The sequence below is a fragment of the Lontra canadensis genome, unplaced genomic scaffold, assembly GCF_010015895.1.
Source record: "Lontra canadensis isolate GAN:19392208 unplaced genomic scaffold, GSC_riverotter_1.0 scaffold59, whole genome shotgun sequence".
NCBI classification, from domain to species: domain Eukaryota; kingdom Metazoa; phylum Chordata; class Mammalia; order Carnivora; family Mustelidae; genus Lontra; species Lontra canadensis.
Window position 1 is genome coordinate 8,736,079 of NW_022631053.1, and position 19,760 is coordinate 8,755,838.

Genomic DNA, 19,760 nt, shown 5'->3' on the forward strand with positions numbered 1-19,760 from the left:
GTCAATCAGAGAAAGACAATTATCATATGATCTCTCTGATATGAGGAACTTGAGAAACAGGACAGAGGATCATAGGGGAAGGGAGAGAAAAAGCAATTTATCACAATTATTTTATTATTTATTTCTCACTCCTAGTGAACAAATAAACATGGTGTATAGAAGTCACAGGTGATAGATTTTCTACATACACTTGAAAAATATTGATTCACGTATACTTTTCTACACAAGCTGCTGATTAAGTCAGAAGTCACAACCGAGTTTTTTGAAAGGCACATGAAACATTGTAACCTTGTTTAATAAAGTAAAAAATTCAGAAGGGAACCTTTCTCAATCCATTTTGAGGAGCTCCTAAAGCTTAATAAAGCAAATGTCAGTGGCACATACCAGCTCTTGTTGCACAAGAAGCCCTACGGTTGACCTACTCACAGCATTTACCTCTTTTTTTTTTTTTTTTTTTTTTTTTTCTTAATTTAAACCCATGTCTAGGTTTTGTCAAAACAAGGTTAGGTCTGTTTTGGCTGTGTATTCACCTAGAACTAATTTCCCTCTCTGAAGGCAGATGAGATACCTCTTCCCTTTCATTTCCAAAGAGAGGCTGACCTGGTGAGAGCCAGAAGGGGACCTTCAGTGAAGATCTTCAGTTTGGAGCCCGCCTGCTGGGGTTGTGGGGGGAGGGGAGTGAAGTCTGCCTCATGGGCAAGTGCTGGGGAATAAATCAATAAATCCCAAGCAGGAGCCAGGAGGACCGCCACCTGGGAGAGGATGCGGTAACCAAGAAAGGTGGAGAGAGACGGGCAGGCTAGTTCAGGAACACATCAGCAGCAGCAAGAGAAGGAAAAAGGCACTCAAAAAAGATTCTCAACTTGTGAGATTCCCAGCACATTTTCAAGTATTGGAAATTTTCAACTAGGGGACATTTTAAGTATATGCACAAGATGAAAAAAATATCCATTTTCCAGTGAAGACCAGGGAGGCTGGCTTACACCTCCAGCCATCAGCATTCCTTGCTGAGTGCTAGCTTTGCTCAGATACCCTGCTGCTCAACTAGGTCACTCCCCAGCACGGGGCGGCGGGGGGGGCACACGACACGGGACACAGGAGGACAACACAACACCACTGCTTTTGAATAGAATTATTTCCTGTGAGGCCCTGATTTCTACTGCTCAGGAGGTGATTTCCCCACATTCCAGTAAACACTTGATCTTTCTTGCGTGTCAGGTTGAACTGAAGTCTCCTCTCTTCCCGCAGGAAACCGTATCCCACTCTTACTCACAGCCCCACTTACAGCAGCCAGGGTGCCATGACTAAGTTAGCGGCCTGAAAATCAATACGGTGCTTTGATCACAATTCAGGGTCCAAGACTGAAGGTGCCACCAGTATAGCAGCTAAAGCAGAAACCGGACGCAGAGCTCATATTACTAAATCTGGGGACACCGGGATGCCATTATCAGGGTCTGTGACAAGCAGGGATGGGGGAGCACCTCCCAGGGGAGGACTTCACACCCAGGGCAGGAGGGCAATTAGAAGGCATTGCTGAGTAAGATGGGACCTAAGAAAGGAGTTTGGGCGACCTGGGGAGAAAAAGAAAAGTATAGGCCAAATGATCAAACCCGAAACACAAACACAAGGTTAATGCTGGCCTGCTGCTAAGTGCTGAAGTTTAAAATCCTTCTTGCCTGGAGCCAGAATTGGTTGCAGAGACTGCTGTGTAGCTGAGCCAGGAGATAGGAATCAAGGGCGGGTGGGGGTGGAGGTTGGGGAGTGGGGTCTGTGAAGCCTGGAATGAAAGCCTGCTTTAACCCAACCCCTGAAGATGACTAACAGTGGAAACCAGACTCTAGAAATCATGAGTCATCCTTAAGGGAAATAACGTCAGCGTCCGTCACTTCTCTGGGAACTTGGAACACACGCGCTTGAACAAATATTTTGGAACCTAATAATGTGCAGCGATGCTGAATCACTCCTTCATTTTGGATAGGTCTCCCTTACTTTCCTGTTCTCAGAGCTCTTCAGTTACCAAATGAGGCCCATAATATCTGTTTCGAATATTTTTAACCAGTAAAAAAACATCAAAAAGAGCTGACCTTTTTGGAAAAGTAAATTTTCCTATTTGGAAAAATAAATATGATTATGCCTGAACTGCCTGGAAGGAAAGAATCCACAAATAGTCCACTTCGGGCAGGTATCACGCTCACAAGCAAAATCGTCAGTGGGCTAACGCTCAGAATGAATGGGCAGTCATGCTAAGCAATCACGGCACGGCAACTGAAACCTGAATTTCTCTAAAATGAGACAGGAGTTACTTTTCCTCACACATTCCCTTCCATCTGAAGAGAACATTTGCTGATTTCCTATTACAGGCAAGGCATCGTATGAACTGCTAAAGGGGTTACAAAAATACTTGACATTAAAGTAAAAATAATTAAAAGGCTAAGTATGATCAGGCTGCTACCTAGGAGAGATGTACTATTTCACAAATTTAAATCAAAATGTTTTTCCAGCTATTCTTACATACAAAATATACTGGACTGCAACTGAGACCCAAAACAATGTGGACGGATCTCCAAAAATAGGGCTGAGAAGCCAGGCACACAGAACACCACATTCTACTGGCTTCCACCTACAGGCAGCTCAAGAACAGGCCAACCAGTGTATCATGGAAGTCATTCAGCGTTCACCTGGACTGGGGGAGAAAAGCATAACTTGAAAGAGTAATGCAAGTGTCCTCTGTCTTGTTTTGGGGGATAATTATAAAATTTGTCAAAAGGTAGCAAGCCGAACTTTGCATTTTATTGTATGTAAAACACACTTTTTAAATGTTAAAAAATACCGCAGGACTAAATAAACATTACTAAGAATGGAGGGTTCAGGTAAAACCACGGGGAAGTGTTATTTGTAGCATCTCTTACACTTGATCACAAAGGTCTTTATAAAGAAAATATTCCCAGTTTGAAAGGAAGGAGATGCAATGGCTAAAACAGTAAGTTTAATAATAATATAATCCCATTGCTTGCTGGATTTCAGTCAAGTATGAAAGAGCCCAACCGAGAAAGGAAACAGGAATTTTTTGTTAATATTTTTTCTTATTTATTTGACAGAGAGAGAGAGATCACAAGTAGGCAGAGAGGCGGGGTGGGGGGGGGGAGCAGGCTCTCTGCTGAGTATAGAGTCCGATGCAGGGCTCAATCCCAGGACCCTGAGATTGTGACCTGAGCCGAAGGCAGAGGCTTAACCCACTGAGCCACCCAGGCGCCCCAGAAACAGGATTTAATAGTAAATGAATATAGTATACGAATAGTAAATGAAAATAGATTTTGCATCCATTTCTTCCCGCAGTAGCAACTGAAAACAAGTTTTAATTTGCATCTTCATGATGACTCCATTACCAGGGTACTTTGGCTAGTAAGGACTTCTAGAATGTGATTCTCTAGCATTGGAATTTCTCAAGAGGCAAGTCCTTAAGGGAGCATACCAGGGTTCCTGTGGTGTCAGTCACTTCCAGCAAGTCACGTCCCTTAGCAAAGCAGGGCAGAAAGAGTGGAGAACCAGTTTCCTGCTGAAATCCCAAGGAACCCTTTGCTAGCTCCCTGCTCCATTCAGGTCAAAAGAGGAAAAGGTGGACCACGGGGACAAGATATACCTGCTCCTTACTTCTCTCCTCCTCTGTCAACAGTGGGAAACTGCATGGAGATGGAAACTACCATCTCTGACTGACGGAAGGGAGAATATTACGCTACACTGGGCTACGAAGGAAGAATTAAGGGAGCTGGGGGCCACCTACCGGGTTCCGTGGCTTTCCAACCCAGTGCTAACAGTCTGGCCAACCTACCAAGAAATAAAGGGCACAGCACCATACAGACAGAGCTAATGGCTCACTTTCCTGAGCGCACTAACAGCTGCAGAAGTCCAAATAAACAAATCTTCCTCGTGGAGGGCTGGCCCAGCACAGCACAACCAGAATTGCGAGTCAGAACACAACCGTGGTGCTTTACGCATGAATCTAACATACGTCTTGAGCCTTCTCATAGACCTACTTTTTAAAGATGACACTCTAAGGCTATGTTATTTTTAGAATTATGAAAATAACAGCTGCACTTGTCAGCCATCCTCCAGTGGAGGCCCACCCCTTTGAGCTGCTGTGGAAATGCCCAAGTTCTGTTCTCATTGTACTCTCCTGGGTCGGTCTCTTTCTTCCACCGTCTTTACATATAATTTGCTGGTAATGTTGGCATGTTTGTCTTCCCTGCTGGTCAGCCTCCTCGTTGAGGGCAAAGGCCACTGCTGCCTCATGTAGGGCTGAATTCCTAGCACAGAACACAAGGCCAGGCACATAGGAGGCACTGAACAGACATTAGGTAAATGAATGGATTTTTGCATGTGCTTTCGGTTTTTACTTTATCACTTCTTTAAGATTTTATTTACTCATGGGGTGCCTGGGTGGCTCAGTGGGTTAAGCCTCTGCCTTCGGCTCAGGTCATGATCCCAGGGTCCTGGGATCAAGCCCCACGTCGGGCTCTCTGCTCAGTAGGGGGCCTGTTTCTCCCTCTCTCTCTCTGCCTGCCTTTCTGCCTACTTCTGCCTACTTGTGATTTCTCTGTCAAATAAATAAATAAAAATCTTAAAAAAAAAAAAGGATTTTATTTATTCATTTGAGACAGAAAGATAGAGCATGAGCAGGGGGAGAGGCAGAGGGAGAGGGAGAAGCTAACTCCCCGCTGAGCTGGGAACCTGACATAGGGCTGGATCCCAGGACCTAAAGATATGACCTGAGCTGAAGGCAGACGCTTAACCATCTTAGCCACCCAGGCGCCCCTAGGTTATCCCTTTTTAGAAAATAAACTTCACTAAAGCTGGAATACTCTCTGGTTCTCTACACTCAGATCTTAAATAGTACATGACCCAAATGAGGTCTTCAGTAAAGACTGTAAAGGACATTAATTCAGTGCTCTGAGTTCAGTGAAATCTCTATGCACATCTTTTGAGAGAGAGAGAGAGAGAAATCCTGAGCAAGCATGGGAGCGGGAGGCTGGGGGGTGGGGAGGAGAGGCAGAGAGAGAATCCCAAGCAGGCTCCACTCTCCACATGGAGTCCGACATTGGACTCGATCTCGTCATCCTGAGATTGTTACCTGAGCTGAAATCAAGAGTCAGATGCTTAACTAAATGAGCCACCCAGGCGTCCCTAAGCACATGTCTTTTTAAAAGAGCAACAGTTCTGATTTATGAAGGCCACTAGTAGCAAATTCCACAATCAGCTTCCAAAAGGATTTTTGTGCATGTGCCAAATAACTTAGTCAGGACTGTGACCAAACTCTTCAAAATAAGTATCTTGGAGTATGAACAAGCCGCTAGCCACAGTTTAGGCAACTGTAATTCTCAGGAAAACCATCATTACCCCATTGCTCAAAAGCCATTTACTGTGTTGCTCACCCTTAGAGCAGATGACAAGGCCTGTTAGTAATGCTCACATCTCCTCTGTGATTTGTAAGCTGCAACGTGCTTGTTATAGAAGCATGCACGCCATAGGTACTAAATGCTATTTAAATGGAGGGAGGAAATAGGAGATAGTCTGACAATCTGGACTATAGGTTGAAATCCATGGACAAGAACTGCAATTCTAAGGGCAGTAACCAAAAGATGAAATTTTCACGTTTGTTGCAGTCACTTCCACGAACACTTAACTATAAAGCAAATCACTTTAACTCTCCTTAGGGATAAGAACAGCCTTCCTCTTTCCATTGTGCTTTGATCTACCCAGACAGAATGGGACATCTAACTTTTCTTATGGCTGATGCTACTAGAGGAGCCTAGCAGTGTTTTAAGTTCTAACAACTGGGTACAGGCAAATCAGTCTCAAACCTCAAACACACAAAATGAAACACGTCATTTCATGTACGTATTTTTGCAAATTAGGTAGAGATTATTTTATTTTTGTATCACTAAATTCAAAACAACTCAAGCCATAAAGGTAACGATTTCTTTGTGGGCTCTTGTCTTCAGTTTTATCATTTTGCTCTGTATCCTATTTTTGTCTTTTAACAGGTTTTATCTGACTCCAAACTTTTCAGTAATACTTAATGAAAAGAAATTTTAGCTCTGGGAGCAAATGAGACATGTCTGAATTTTTCCATTTAAAATAACGGACCATTCAAATGATAACTAAATATTACATGTCTATTTTAAAACTGCGTATTTTGAGGGCACCTGGGTGGCTCCGTTGGTTAAGTATCCAACTCTTGATTTCAGCTCAGATCATGATCTCAGTGTTATGAGACTGAGCTCCCTGTCTGCTTCTCTCTCTCTCTCTCTGCTCCTCCTACTCATTCATGCACACACACGCTCTCTCTCCCTGAAATAAATAAATCTTCCTGGGGTGCCTGTGCGGCTCAGTCTGTTAAGCCTCTGCCTTTGGCTCAGGTGATGATCCCAGGGTCCTGGGATGGAGCCAGTGTCAGGGTCCCTGCTCAGCGGGGCGCCTGCTTCTCAGTCTCCCTCTGCCTCTCCCCTCTTCGCTCCCTCTCTCTCAAAAAAATAAAATCTTCTAATAAAAAAATAAACAAATAAATAAATCTTTTTAAACAATACATATTATGTTAAAAGTTTACTTCATTAAAATTTCACAGGATCAATATCAAGAACACTACTCTTTAGACTTTAACAGAAGATACTTTGAAAGTCTTAAATTTGCCAAATTAAGAAATGCCCTTATTTCTTTTGTGTTTTCTTTTACTGTAAAATCTAGCAAAGTATCATTTAAGTTTCATTATGAATCTTTATAGTATATTCTCTTACCTTACTAAAATTATGTATCTTCAAAAGGATGATATTGTTGTGAAATATATCTACTAGAAAATCTAACTTAAGTTACACCAGTCAATTATACTGTATTTTTCTATGCTTGGTTGTTCTATAAATGACTCCCTTGTTTGTTGGCCTATTATGTGCCAGGAACTGTCCCTTGTACTTTTCTATATTAATATTATTTTTTTAAAGATTTTATTTATTTATTTGACAAAGAGAGATCACAAGTAGACAGAGAGGCAGACAGAGAGAGAGAGAAGCAGGCCCCCTGCTGAGCAGAGAGCCCGATGCGGGACTCGATCCCAGGACCCTGAGATCATGACCTGAGCCGAAGGCAGCGGCTTAACCCACTGAGCCACCCAGACGCCCTATATTAATATTATTAAACCTTGTAACAATTCCATAAAGTATCATTATCCTTTCTATGTTACGTCTACAACATTTTTCTGATATGGAAACCAAGGCTCCAAAGTTATAAAAACCTACCCGAGGGTTGATCTATACACAAAGGCCTACTTTCCCAGTCTTCCGTAGTCCTTCAATGATCAAAATCTTTCATCCATTTACTCATTCAGTAAGCATGTACTGATCTCCTACCATGTGCCAAGCACTATGCTGCTCAATGAGGTGACAGATCTCCTCAAGATACTCACAGTTTAATGAGAAAGACAAAGAGTAACAGTGAGCTATATACATGGAAGGTATAGCCTTGGGAGAAAGGCAAAACCTCTAGTGAAAAACAGAAGAGACAAATCTGGGCTGAGATACAGGTAAAAATTGTTACCCAGAATATCAACATTAGCTTCTAATTATAGAGGGTTTTCAGTGTATCAGGTACCACAACCCTGCAAAGCAAGACTTTTTTTTTTTTTAGTGACATCACTGCTACAGTCAGGCTTGAAGTAGGTTCTAATATCAGCTCTGTTTTAGAGAGGAGGGGAAGAAAGCTGTTACTCACTCAAGGTCACACAGCTAGTAAATGTGTGGGCTAGAATTTGAATCACATCTGTCTAAAACTGAAGTGTAAGCAGTGGTAGTCTCAACCTCAGACAATTTGTCTGAGGAGAACACTGGCACAGAGGTCAGATAAAGAACTCTGAGGAGAATGATGGGCAACTGAGGAGCCAACAGGGGATAAATAAAAAGGAGCACAGGCCAATCGAGAGCCCCATTTCTTCCTGATACACTACAGGAAGTATATCCCCGGCCACATCCCCTGCCAACGTAAGGCGAGGTTAGCTATAACAGATGGTGGAAATAATCTTTCAACACAAGGAGAAGTCATCCTTTTCTTTTAATCTCTGGTATAAATATCTCTCATCAAATTCAGATTTTCACTTGCAGATCCAAACCTCAAGAAAAGAGCACTTTCACCTGATCCCCAATACCTACACTCATCCAGTGCTTCGAGGGATAGAGTGGATCCCTCAGACATGGAGCTAAGGCCCTGGTGTCTCCTCCCCTTCAGACCCACATGGATGTAGATGCAAGATTGGAGTTTGGGTGTGCTCCAGTAACAAGGTAGCCAGGAGGTCCTCTCTCCAAGATACAAGGTCATTTCCACGGGGTGCCTGGGTGGCTCAGCGGATTAAAGCCTCTGCCTTCAGCTGGGGTTCTGGTCCCAGGGTCCTGGGATAGAGCCCCAAGTCGGGCTCTCTGCTCAGTGGGGAGCCTGCTTCCTCCTCTCTCTCTGCCTGCCTCTCTGCCTACTTGTGATCTCTGTCAGATAAATAAATAAAATCTTAAAAAAAAAAAAAAGGTCATTTCCAGTTCTGAAGATGTCTAGATAATGAGAGCCAAAACTGACTGTCTGCACACACAATGGTCAAGAACTAGAATGTGGGCAATGGGAAGGATGTAAAGCCAAATGGGTTTTTAACATTAGATCAATGATCATGCCCACCACAGACCACCTCCCTGCCCTCCCTCCAGTGAATGGCAAACATCTCTGAACCATCTTCCATGTTTCCAATTTCAGGAGTAACAGTGGAATCAGGGAGAACCCTGACCACTAAAAATCTCATCATTGATCTTCCTCTCCCCTATTCTACCATAATATTGAATTCTTAATAAAAACGATTTACTTCTTACTTAAATGTCTCCCTCCTCATGTCTTGTATATACAATTATCTGATGACACATGGGAGCGCACATACTTTGGCAAGAAGTGCCGGACAGCAACTGAGCAAAAGGGTTAAGCTACAGGTACTACTGATGGAAAAAACAATTCCTACATTTACGAGCCATTTATTGGGAGCCCACAAAGTATCAGCCCTTAGGATCTTTTGCTAAGATTCCCTGAAAGAGTTTCCTCCTGAAATAGGTTTCCTGGAATTCGGAAAACATTGTCAGTCTGCCTGAAGTTGGGGGAGGGGGGCACACACAATAATTATCTCTTTGCAGAAAGCACATGCTATTCTTCGACTCCTTTATCTTTAGGCACCTGTGTCTGCAGCACAGCTGCTGTCATGGTCATCCTTAACCTGACATTTAGTGGGCAGCTTCTGCACAGACGATGTGACATGAGCAACACAAAACACAGAGCCAGTGTTTAGGAGGGAGGACTGAGAGATCACAGAAGTGAAGAGTAGCCACTTTTTAAAAGATTTTATTTATTTATCTGACAGAGAGAGAGAGAGAAAGCACAAGTAGACAGAGCAGCAGGCAGTGGGAGAAGGAGAAGCAGGCTCTCCATTAAGCAGGGAGCCTGATGCAGGGCTTGATCCCAGGACCCTGGGATCATGACCTGAGCCGAAGGCAGGCACTTAACCGACTGAGCCACCCAGGTGCCCCAAGAGTAACCATTTCTTAGGTTGAAATTAAAATAAAATGAGGTGAGATCTTTAAAAAAAAAATGAAAAAAGTAGCATGTAAATACATGACTTCATTAAGATGGTGACATTGTAACTGCCACTTGCAGAGCACTGAGTGAAAGGCCCCACATGGCACTATACAGACACTTTGCATCTTCCTAGCAACCTTATTGGGCTGAAGAAACAGGCTCAGAGGAGCCAAGCAACTTGCCTCAGATAATAGATTCTCGATGCCAAAGCCAACCACAAACTCGGGTCTTCCGACGGCCGGTCATTCCATTCCCTTGGCCCTGCTCTGCATCAACACTGCCTTCCCGTAGTCTGTCCTCCCAGCCCCCTCGTCAGGGATTCACCTTCCACCCTCCCTTCTTAAAATCTCCTATTTTCCTAGGTGGCATCTCTGACCAATGAATTTACATGGTTTTCTTATTACTTGTCTCACTTAGAAACAATGGTGGGTTTTGCTTATTCTTTTTTTTTTTTTTTTTTTTTTTTTAGAAAGGGGATCTTATCTTTTACACAAACCTAGCATCCAGGGCTTGTTTATTTAATAAGTAACAGCAGAAAGAAATAAAACAATATAAAAATTAATGCAACAGTTTCAAATCATTATATAAACAAACTTTTAAAATAATGTTAAGGGGTGCCTGGGTGGCTCAGTGGGTTAAAGCCTCTGCCTTCGGCTTCAGTCATGATCTCAGGGTCCTGGGATCCAGCCCCGCATTGGGCTCTCTGCTCAGCAGGGAGCCTGCTTCCTCCTCTCTCTGCCTGCTTCTCTGCCTACTTGTGAGCTCTGTCAAAAAGATAAAGTCTTTAAAAAATAAAAAATAAAATAATGTTAAAAGTCTGAGTTTTATATGTGAGAAGGGTGTATAATCTTTGCTTACAATTTAGTGGGGAATCATTTTTCTTAAAAACTAAGCACAAATCTGGGGCGCCTGGGTGGCTCAGTGGGTGAAGCCTCTGCCTTCAGCTCAGGTCATGATCTCTCCTGGGATCAAGCCCCGCATCAGGCTTTCTGCTCAGCAGGGAGTCTGCTTCCTCCTCTCTCTCTCTGCCTGCCTCTCTGCCTGCTTGTGATCTCTCTCTGTCAAATAAATAAATAAAATCTTTAAAAAAAAAAAAAACGAAGCACAAATCAGAAAACAAAAACAAAAACAAGAAACGCTTAAGGCTGTGTCTAGGTGACGCCAGAGAAAGGTTTAGCCATCATTTTGTTTGTGCCAAGCCAAAGATTATCTTTCAACTATCTAGGTAGAATGTCTGGAGAAATCATAAAAAATTCAATTATGTCAACACAATCTTAGTTTATGTAAAACAAGCCTTATAAACAAGCCTATAATTCGCCTAATTGCACTCTGTGAAAGAACATCTATTTGCATGACTGACCTAGGGCTGAAGTACTGCCAACATTATAAAAAAGATCATTTTAAAGATCAGTATCCTTTTTCCCTCAATTTCAAGGATTTGTATTTTTAAATAATGTGGGAAATAGCAGAGTTTCAATGTCCTAGATGAAAAGCATTAAATATAAAAGCCACATCTGGACTTCACAAAAGAATACATTTTCCTTCATTCGTATTTTTAGCTACTGAATAAGTTGCTGCAGCAAGCTCTTTCAGTGAGAACGCAGACATGTAGCCAGGGCAGTGATAAATACCACAGCAGAGAAGCTTGCTTATTAACCCCTCAACCTGTCTTCCATGCAAACATTCCATCTGATGTTCTGACTGAGGAGTATCTGAATCACTTTTTGGTGCGTAGCCACACTATTCCATTGTTGATGTTTTTCATCTAGTATTCTTTAAACTGGCTGCTTCTTGGGATGGATACTAATTAATTTTAGTTGCAGTATTCTAGAGCAAGGCAAAACCAAAGGAAATGCGATAATGACAATGATGACAACGACGTAAGACAATCCGTTGACTGTATTAAATTCTCACCATCTCCATCTTTATACAGGAGCTACCAATAAGTCGAAGTACATTTCCTTGGTTGAAGTTAATTGGAAACGATGTTTTTCTGTTCTAAAACTGGTGATTTTTGCACAGACCCTGCCCTGACTACATTGCACCAAAAGCAGATCAAGCTTTAATCTTACAGCATACAAAGCTTCCATTAAAATCTAAAACAGTCCCTTAGCAAATGTTTATTGAGTATGTACTATGTGAAAAGCATTATAATACGCAGGCTGTGAAGTACAAAGGTAAGTGCATAGCACTTCTCCCTTTAAGACTATATAAGCTTTGGGGTGCCTGGGTGGCTCAGTGGGTTAAGCCTCTGCCTTCGGCTCAGGTCATGATCTCGGGGTCCTGGGATCGAGCCCCGCATCAGGCTCTCTGTTCAGCAGGGAGACTGTTTCCCCCTCTGTCTCTGCCTGCCTCTCTGCCTACTTGTAATCACGTTCTCTGTCAAATAAATAAATAAAATCTTAAAAAAAAAAAACAAAACGACTTGTTGAATCAGCTAGAATACAAAACACAAACTGGTAAGTATGATAACAGATGAAAACCTAAAGTATTAGCTACAGTGGAAACTTTTATTAAAATGTAATCATTTTACTTTAAGCTGCTATAACTACCCACTTTTAAAGTTTAAGACCATTTTTTAACCTAAAGCTAGATTATGGGATTCCTAATAATGCATTATAATCTCCCTTCAAGAATGTCAGAATTTAAATAGTATCTCTGACAGAAACCTTCACAGGAGCTTTTTGGTCTATATTTACTGGTTTCTAAAAGAAAAAAAATGTACAGCAATCAATATATGTGACGATTACAACCACTTGAGAAAAAGAAAGGGGTGTGAGTGTGGAAATCTTTAAGAACTGTGTGTCAGATTTAGAGAATAATGGGAATTACAAGAGGAGATGGGAAACATTTTAGAAAGCAATTCTTTGACTTGAAAGTTAAAATGCAGAAGATAAATTGTGACTGAGGGTTTGAAACTGAAAATCACAGGTTTATATTTTTAAAAAAGGGGGCAAAACGACACTCAAAAGAGAAAGGATTTAAGGATCGCTTGCTTTGTTTTGTTTTGTTTTTAACTGTCATTCTACTGGTAGAGAAAATCTCCCCCTTGCCACAGCAGATAAAGACAGCATCAAAGTTCATTTCATCAAAGTGTATCACATTTAGGAATACTCAAGACACATCGTTGTCCTAGCCCCACCCACTTATCTATTTCTGATCCTTTCCTTGGCTGTTCAGGTGTGGCATCTGAAGAGTCCCCTTGGCAAGATTGCAGGCTTTCTCCTTGGTACCACCAAGGACCCTGGTACACATCTTGATTACAGCAGTAATCACAGACTAGTGCAATTATCTATTCGTGTATCTGCCTCCTTCCCAGATAGTGAGGTACAGGAGGTCAAGGACCCTGGAACCCAGCAGAGTATCTGATGTGTACAATCAACAGATAACAAGGGAATCTCAAAGTGACATAGAAGAGCATTCTACGAGGGCCATAAAACCACCAAGAATAATGTTGATCAAACTATTTAAAAACAGCAATTCACTTATTGATCTTTCAACAATGATCTGCTTGGCTTCTACCAAAGAGCAAGCACCATTCCAGGCACGAAGGGCATAGCTTGGAACACAAAGCATGCAAGACACCCGTCTTCAGGGAACTTGTATGTCAAAGGAAGATGAGAAAGCGAACATTTTTTTTTTAAATTGTAGAAGTGAATGTCTACAATGTTCGAGATATTCTGCATGATCTCTAGAAGACCCAAATGACCTAGTCCCCAGTGCCCAAGAAATGTACACTCTAGCTGTGGGGATAAAGATAATCGACAACAAAGACGAAATACAAAGTGCATGCTAAAAAACAAAATAACAAAACAAAAAAACAAAAGTGCATGCTAATCGTGTAGAACAGAAAAATAAGGTGTGTAACAGTTTACTGTTGGGCATTCTGGGCAATTAGGATCACGACTAGCTTTCTAGGTTTGTGACGGGCTTGGAAGAGAGTGAGCCACTGAAAAACAGAGGAGCTAAGTCTGGTATTAGCAAGGAAGGGAAATGGTCTGAGCCAAAGCAGAGGAGAAAAGTGCGAGACTTACTGGAACGATAGAAAAGTCTCCCCTTTTGCAAGCTGCCACCACCTGCCACCTAATCACTCAGCTCAGGTCCAAGAATCCAGCTGTTTGCTTGCAGCCTCAGAGAGGTCGCCTCTTTCCTAAACTTTCAGACCACTCCTTTCTACTCTCATGGCCACTGCAGGCATTTCCAAAGCTGACTACCAGAAAGGCTTACCTCCACCACCTGCTCTCTAAACCCCACTTTCCAACATGCTACCAGGCAGATTTATCCTAACGCAAATTTGCTCCTATCACTCCTTTCCTTAAAATCTTTCAGGACCTCCAAATACCAAATCCTTAAAACAAGCAGAATATTCTTCATGGTGTGGCCCCTTCTTGCCTCCCTAGCCTTGTGGCTGCTCCTTTCCACCACGGGCAACTCCATGGAGCTCCTGACTTTCCCTCTGCCCTCCCTGCCACTACATCTGCCTAGTCCTCCAGTGCCCAGCCCAGCAATCTCTGCTGGGAAGCTGCTTCCCGCACCTCCTCCATTGGCTGTGTACACACCTCGATGATGACACTTACATAAAAGGCTGGTTCCCGGCCCCCACCTCTCCACAGCCAAGGGGTGCATTTTACTCATTTTTAGTAAAGCTGCACACCCAATCTTGCACCTAGCACAGAAGGGTTGCTCAGTTAATATTGATAAAGCAAAACTGGGGCTAGGATCAGATCTTCAGGTGATTAAACAAAGTTTGTAGGGATAGAAATTGTGCAGTAAGTCTGTGTAAAAATGTGACATCAAAAAAGGAGCCAATAAAGACACTTGAAACATACAGCTGGACCATCAGAACTCAGAGGTAATGGGCCTCTGCCCACAATGGCCCCCCTCTCCCCTGCCCCGACCCACAACCAATGACTGGACCATCAGCTGCGGGGATCAAAGAGTAAATTCTACCATAAACAGATTGGGGACACAAAGCAACCAACCAAGCATCTAAACTAACCTTTTTGCCTGAACCATCTGACTTGTTCCTGATAATTCCCTTCTTTTTTGAGAACACTTTACCTCTCTCAGCAAAGTCTGAACCACAGAAATGCAAAATCAATCAATCAATCAATCAGCACACTATAGTACCTACATTTTGGCTATGAAAGATGTTTCTATCATTTTCTACATGAACAGGGAGAAATGATGGATTTTATTCACTGATTAATGGGGCGGGGCGGGGGGGCGGCGTGGGAGGAGTCCTGGAGGCAGGCCAGCCAAAAATGCTTTTTTTGCACACCAGGCACACAAAACCTGTCTGGACACATGCTATCTACCAGCATCAGTGCAAAAGGGCTAAAAACCACCTGTTTCCTGCCCCTACTGCCCACGTGTCACATCTGGATTTGGTTGTTGGGAGCTGATTTAGAAAATAAGGGGTCTTTTGCAAAAATGCTCTCATGCTAACAGGTTGCCTCATTCAGAAACCTTTGGGGACAATTTCTGGTGGCCCTGAACAAAGTAAATAAGGAAAAGATGCTCATAATAAGACTTACCATCTTTGATTCTCTGGTCAGGTTCAGGCCAAACAAGGAAGCAATCTTTACACATAAAGCAAAAGTAAGCAGAAACCCACTGGTAAGGAGAGAAAAAAAAAAAAAAAAAAAAAAGAAGGGCCCCAAATCCCAGTCTACTACAGGGCACCCTTCCATGTATGTATATCCTACAACCGGGGACCACATCTAGTTTAAGAAGTTTTTCTTTTTGTGCTTTGCAAATTATCTGGTGATCGATGTTTTACCCAGGAACTAAGTCAAAAATAACTCGACTGTTCTGAATGACAAAGTTAATATTCACAGAGGAATTACACAGAAACCTTCGGTACCTGAGTGGATTTTAAACTATTGGTAATGACAATCCAGTACTAGGAGAAATATGTCAGTCAACAGCTTTAACATAGCACTGCATTATAAAACAAGAGGCACAGGTTAAAATTATCATCTTCATTTCACTAGAACCTCCTCTCCCATAGTTGGAAATTATAATTATTTTGTTAAAGGATATATACCATCAGCCTACTTCTGCTAACCTTTAAAAAGACTTACTACTTTACAATGACATAAACTTTCTATTGACATGGTACACATTTCTGCTTATTGTAAAATCAGTGCAACCCACACTGAACTTGTATAACAACCAAAGACTGCTGAGATAATAACTGCCTGACATAAACTGTTGAGTTGACCCTTATAGACAGTAAAGTATCAATATCAGTAGCTTATGGAGGGAAGGGTGAAGGAGGAGATATTTAACTTTTTATTAAATACAGTTACGGTTTGACTTGATAGAAACAGCATAAATTACATCTGTAATTACAAAGAAGAACCTATTGCCACACACTTAAGATAAATTTTATGATGCCTCATCTGGTAAACATAGATTAGACCAAATTAGTTTTCTTTCTAAACTGAGATCTACTGATGACACAGCGAAACAAACAAAGCTCAGAGTCTCTAGCTTACTTTGATTTCCATTAGGGTTTTTATCCTTATTTGTTTACAGTACTCAATATGAACAGTAACACCTCACCATAACAGACAAGGGAGGGCGGTGTGTTCAGTCAGTTAAGCATCTGCCTTCAGCTCAGGTCATGATCCCAGGGTCCTGGGATTGAGCCCCCCACATCCTGCTCCCTGCTCAGTGGGGAGTCTGCTTCTCCCTCTGCCCTTCTCCCTGCTCCTTCTCTCTCTCCCTTACTCCCTCTCAAATAAATAAACCTTTTTTAAAAAAGTATATTCCTTCAAAACAGACTATGCTACTTTATTATAACTTTTTAAAGTTTGCTCCTATAATTTACATTTTTAAGTAATCATGATTTAGCAGGCTACACAGGTCTTGAAAATCAGAAAGTCTGGGTTTGAATCCTAACTAGTTATACAAAAAGCTAGGCAGATAAACCTGTGAGTTTCAGTTTTCTCTCTAACAAAAAAAGAATACTACTGGCTCCCTCCATCTCATAAATTGTTCTCAAATGAATGAAAAGTAAAGCTAAATCATGAATATAAGCCCCTCTATTCAATTTGTTCCCAGTCAACAAGAAAGTTATCCAGTTCTTTGGGTGTTAATGAGCAGTGCCTATAATAACCAAGATATAAAAATAACTTAATTGTCCAAGTATAGATGAATAAAGATGTAAATAAATGAATGTAATGATGTAATGAATAAATGAATAAAGATGTAAATAAATAAATAAAGATGTAAAAAAATGAATAAAGATGTGTGTGTGTGTGTGTGTGTGTGTGTGTGTGTGTGTATATAACCATCACCACTACCCAGCCCCCTCACCACTTCCTCACCCTTGCATGTGGGCAATGGAATATTATTCAGCCAAGAGAAAGAAGGAAATCCTGCCATTTGGGACAACATGGATGGCACCTGGAAGGGCATTATGCTAAGTGAATTAAGTCTGACAAAGATAATTACCGTAAATCACTTACAGGTGAAATCTACTACTACAGATGAAGTCATTTAGAGGTGAACTCATAGAAACAGGAGAATGGGGGTGGGGGGAGTGTTGGTCAAAAGGCACAAACTTCTGGGTGCCTGGGTGGCTCAGTGGGTTGAGCCTCTGCCTTCCTCTCGGGTCATGGTCTCGGGGTCCTGGGATCCAGGCCCGCATCAAGCTCTCTGCTCAGCGGGGAGCCTGCTTCCTCCTCGCTCTCTGCCTGCCTCTCTGCCTGCTTGTGATCTCTCTCTGTTGGATAAATAAATAAAAATTTAAAAAAAAAAAAAAGGCACAAACTTCCAGTTGTAAGACAAGTTCTGGGGATCTACGGTACAGCATAGTGATCATAATTAATACTGCATCCTGTACCTGAAAGTTGCCAAGAGAGTGGACTTTAAATGTTCTCACCACAAGAGGGAAATGGTAATTATGTGAGATGATGGAGGTGTTGGTTAAAGCTATGGTGGTAATCATTTTGCAACATATAAGCGTATCAACTGAGCACTTTATAAACCTTGAAGTTACAAAATGATACGGAAACTATATCTCAATACAGCTGGGGGGGAAATGATAAAGAAAAACCACACCTAGCTCCTAAAATTAAGTTACTTCTAAAGTTACCAGAGAAAAATAGGACTTGAGGACAAGAGCAGGAACTGTTATGTTTTAAACTGATTTTGCTTGCAGGAAACAGACTCAGAGTCTCTGAGCAGACCAGCAGGGTAATTTAATTGGCAGTCTTCTGGAGGGACCCAATGTGTCATTCCTGACGGTAATATTCTCCCTTCTCCTCCAGTAGTTTTCCCCTTCCCCACCTCCTCCCTTCCCTCTTGTTTGTTTTAATGGTTGTTCTACTCGTATTAAACAGCTCTCCCTCCTTTCCGTCTACAACTTCTAAACATTTTAAACTCTAACTGGAAATGGTAACACCCAGGCTTGACTTCCACCCCCCCCCACCTCCACCTCCCAGTCTCGCCAAGCTCCAGGGGGGCCCTCTGGACTTGTAGAAATGTCCCGAGGTCCGCCCGGACTGGGGTTTACTCCTCCAATCACGGGCCCTGCGGGCTCCGCGGCTGACAAAAGGATCCCGGGCCTCCACCCGCGGCCACAAATCCGTTCCCCGGGCGCCCCACCCGGCCCCCACCCTCCCTCCCAGAGCCGATCCTTTCTTTCACTTTACAGCGGATGCAGGTGGGTCACACCCCTGTTCTCCGAACCGGGGCCGGCTCCCCGCCCGCGTCGCTCTCCGGAATCCGCAGAGCAGGTTCGAGTGGGGAGGAAATGACCCAAAAGTTGCTGCTTCTGAGTCAAGACGTCGGCGCGCGGAGACCTCCCTGTATCTAGCATGACTGTTCCGAAGCTGCGGCTGCGGCCCGCCCGGACGCAGTTCTCCGGAGCCCGTGCGCGCCCCGCGCCTCCCCGGCCTCCACGCGGGCGCCGGCCCGCAGGCAGCTGAGGCTCGAGGCGGCCGCATTGCGGCCCCAGGACCGCGGCGCCGTCTCCCTCCTCCCCGGCCGCCCGCGTCCGCGCCCCTCCGAGCGGCCGAGGGTTCCCGCCAGCTGCTCCCGCGGAGGGCGCGGCGCCCACGCGCAGTTCCCAACTTCTTCCGGCGTCGGCCCACGCCGGGGAACCCCTCGCTCACCAATATCCCCGTCGTCGTCGTCCTCCTCCTCCTGGTCCATTTCTAGCAGAACGTCCCTGGTCATCATTTGCATGGCTCCCCCGGAGGGCGGTCCCGAACTTGGCGCGAAGTTGGGGGCTCCCGGGTTCCGGAACGACGCGGCTCTGGCTGGGCCCTGCGTCCGGGCGGGGACCGCGGGGCGCGTCTGGCTCCCGGCTCAGGGGCTGCAGCGCCCGGTCCGCACTCCTGGAAGCCCCGCCGAAGCGGCCGCCGACCCGAGCCCTGCGCCCAAGACAGCCACTGGCCACCGGAGCGGGGCCGGGCCACTGAGCATGCCCAGTGAGAGAGCCGGGCTCGCTGCGGAATGATTAAACTTCCCCCAGGTTTATTAGGCTCCCAGAAGGAAGTCGGGACGCGAGCCGGAGTAGTCGGCGTTCGCGTTCTGCACGCAAGTGACCTCGGGGAAGGGGGAGGCGAGAGCACGCGGGGGCGGGAGTGGACAAGGTTCCCCGAACGTTGCCTCCAAACGAGGCAGCTCTCTGTTCTAAGGTCATATATGGACACGTCCTGGGGCTTGCTTTCTTTGACATGTGTTACTGCAGAGGGGGAAAAACGCCGCAACAGCTCAGGTGGAGAACCCTGAAGGCGAGCACGTTTGAGCCATATGTAAAGGCTAGGTGGAGCCCATGGAGGATCTTCAAGCATCAATTACTCTGACCCCAAAGTGAGGGAACGTGTATTCTATGGGGGCAAGGGGAGAGGGAGATTGCAGAGAGAAGAGGCAAAACTCGCAGATAATAAACAATACGCGAAAAAAAGACAAAGAGAGGGATCTCGAGAAACGTGTTCACAAAAGGCCGCTGGATTTCCGCATAAAGGGAAGTTAGAAGACGAGAGAAGCGCCCCCTACCCCCGCCCGCCTGAGCACACGCAGGGAGTGGTCGCAAGATGGTCATGAGTCAGCTTAGTCCTCCCTATCAAAAATGCAAAAGAAGCCAAAGAATTTCCCTA

At 43.9% G+C, this 19,760-nt stretch overlaps 1 protein-coding gene across 3 annotated transcripts in view; it reads right to left on the minus strand.

The window, feature by feature from the left end:
- Window positions 1-19,048, minus strand: part of ANO6 (anoctamin 6) — a 182,849-nt gene extending 163,801 nt beyond the window's left edge. For 2 of the 3 annotated variants that reach the window (XM_032876974.1, XM_032876973.1), the window contains exon 1: window positions 18,771-19,042. In XM_032876974.1, coding sequence (XP_032732865.1) covers window positions 18,771-18,843 — 73 coding nt within the window. In that variant the 5' untranslated portion in view covers window positions 18,844-19,042. Of the gene's footprint in view, window positions 1-18,770 lie in introns of all 3 variants that reach the window. The other variant, XM_032876975.1, reaches the window with a different exon arrangement.
- Between the last annotated feature and the right edge of the window lie 712 nt (window positions 19,049-19,760).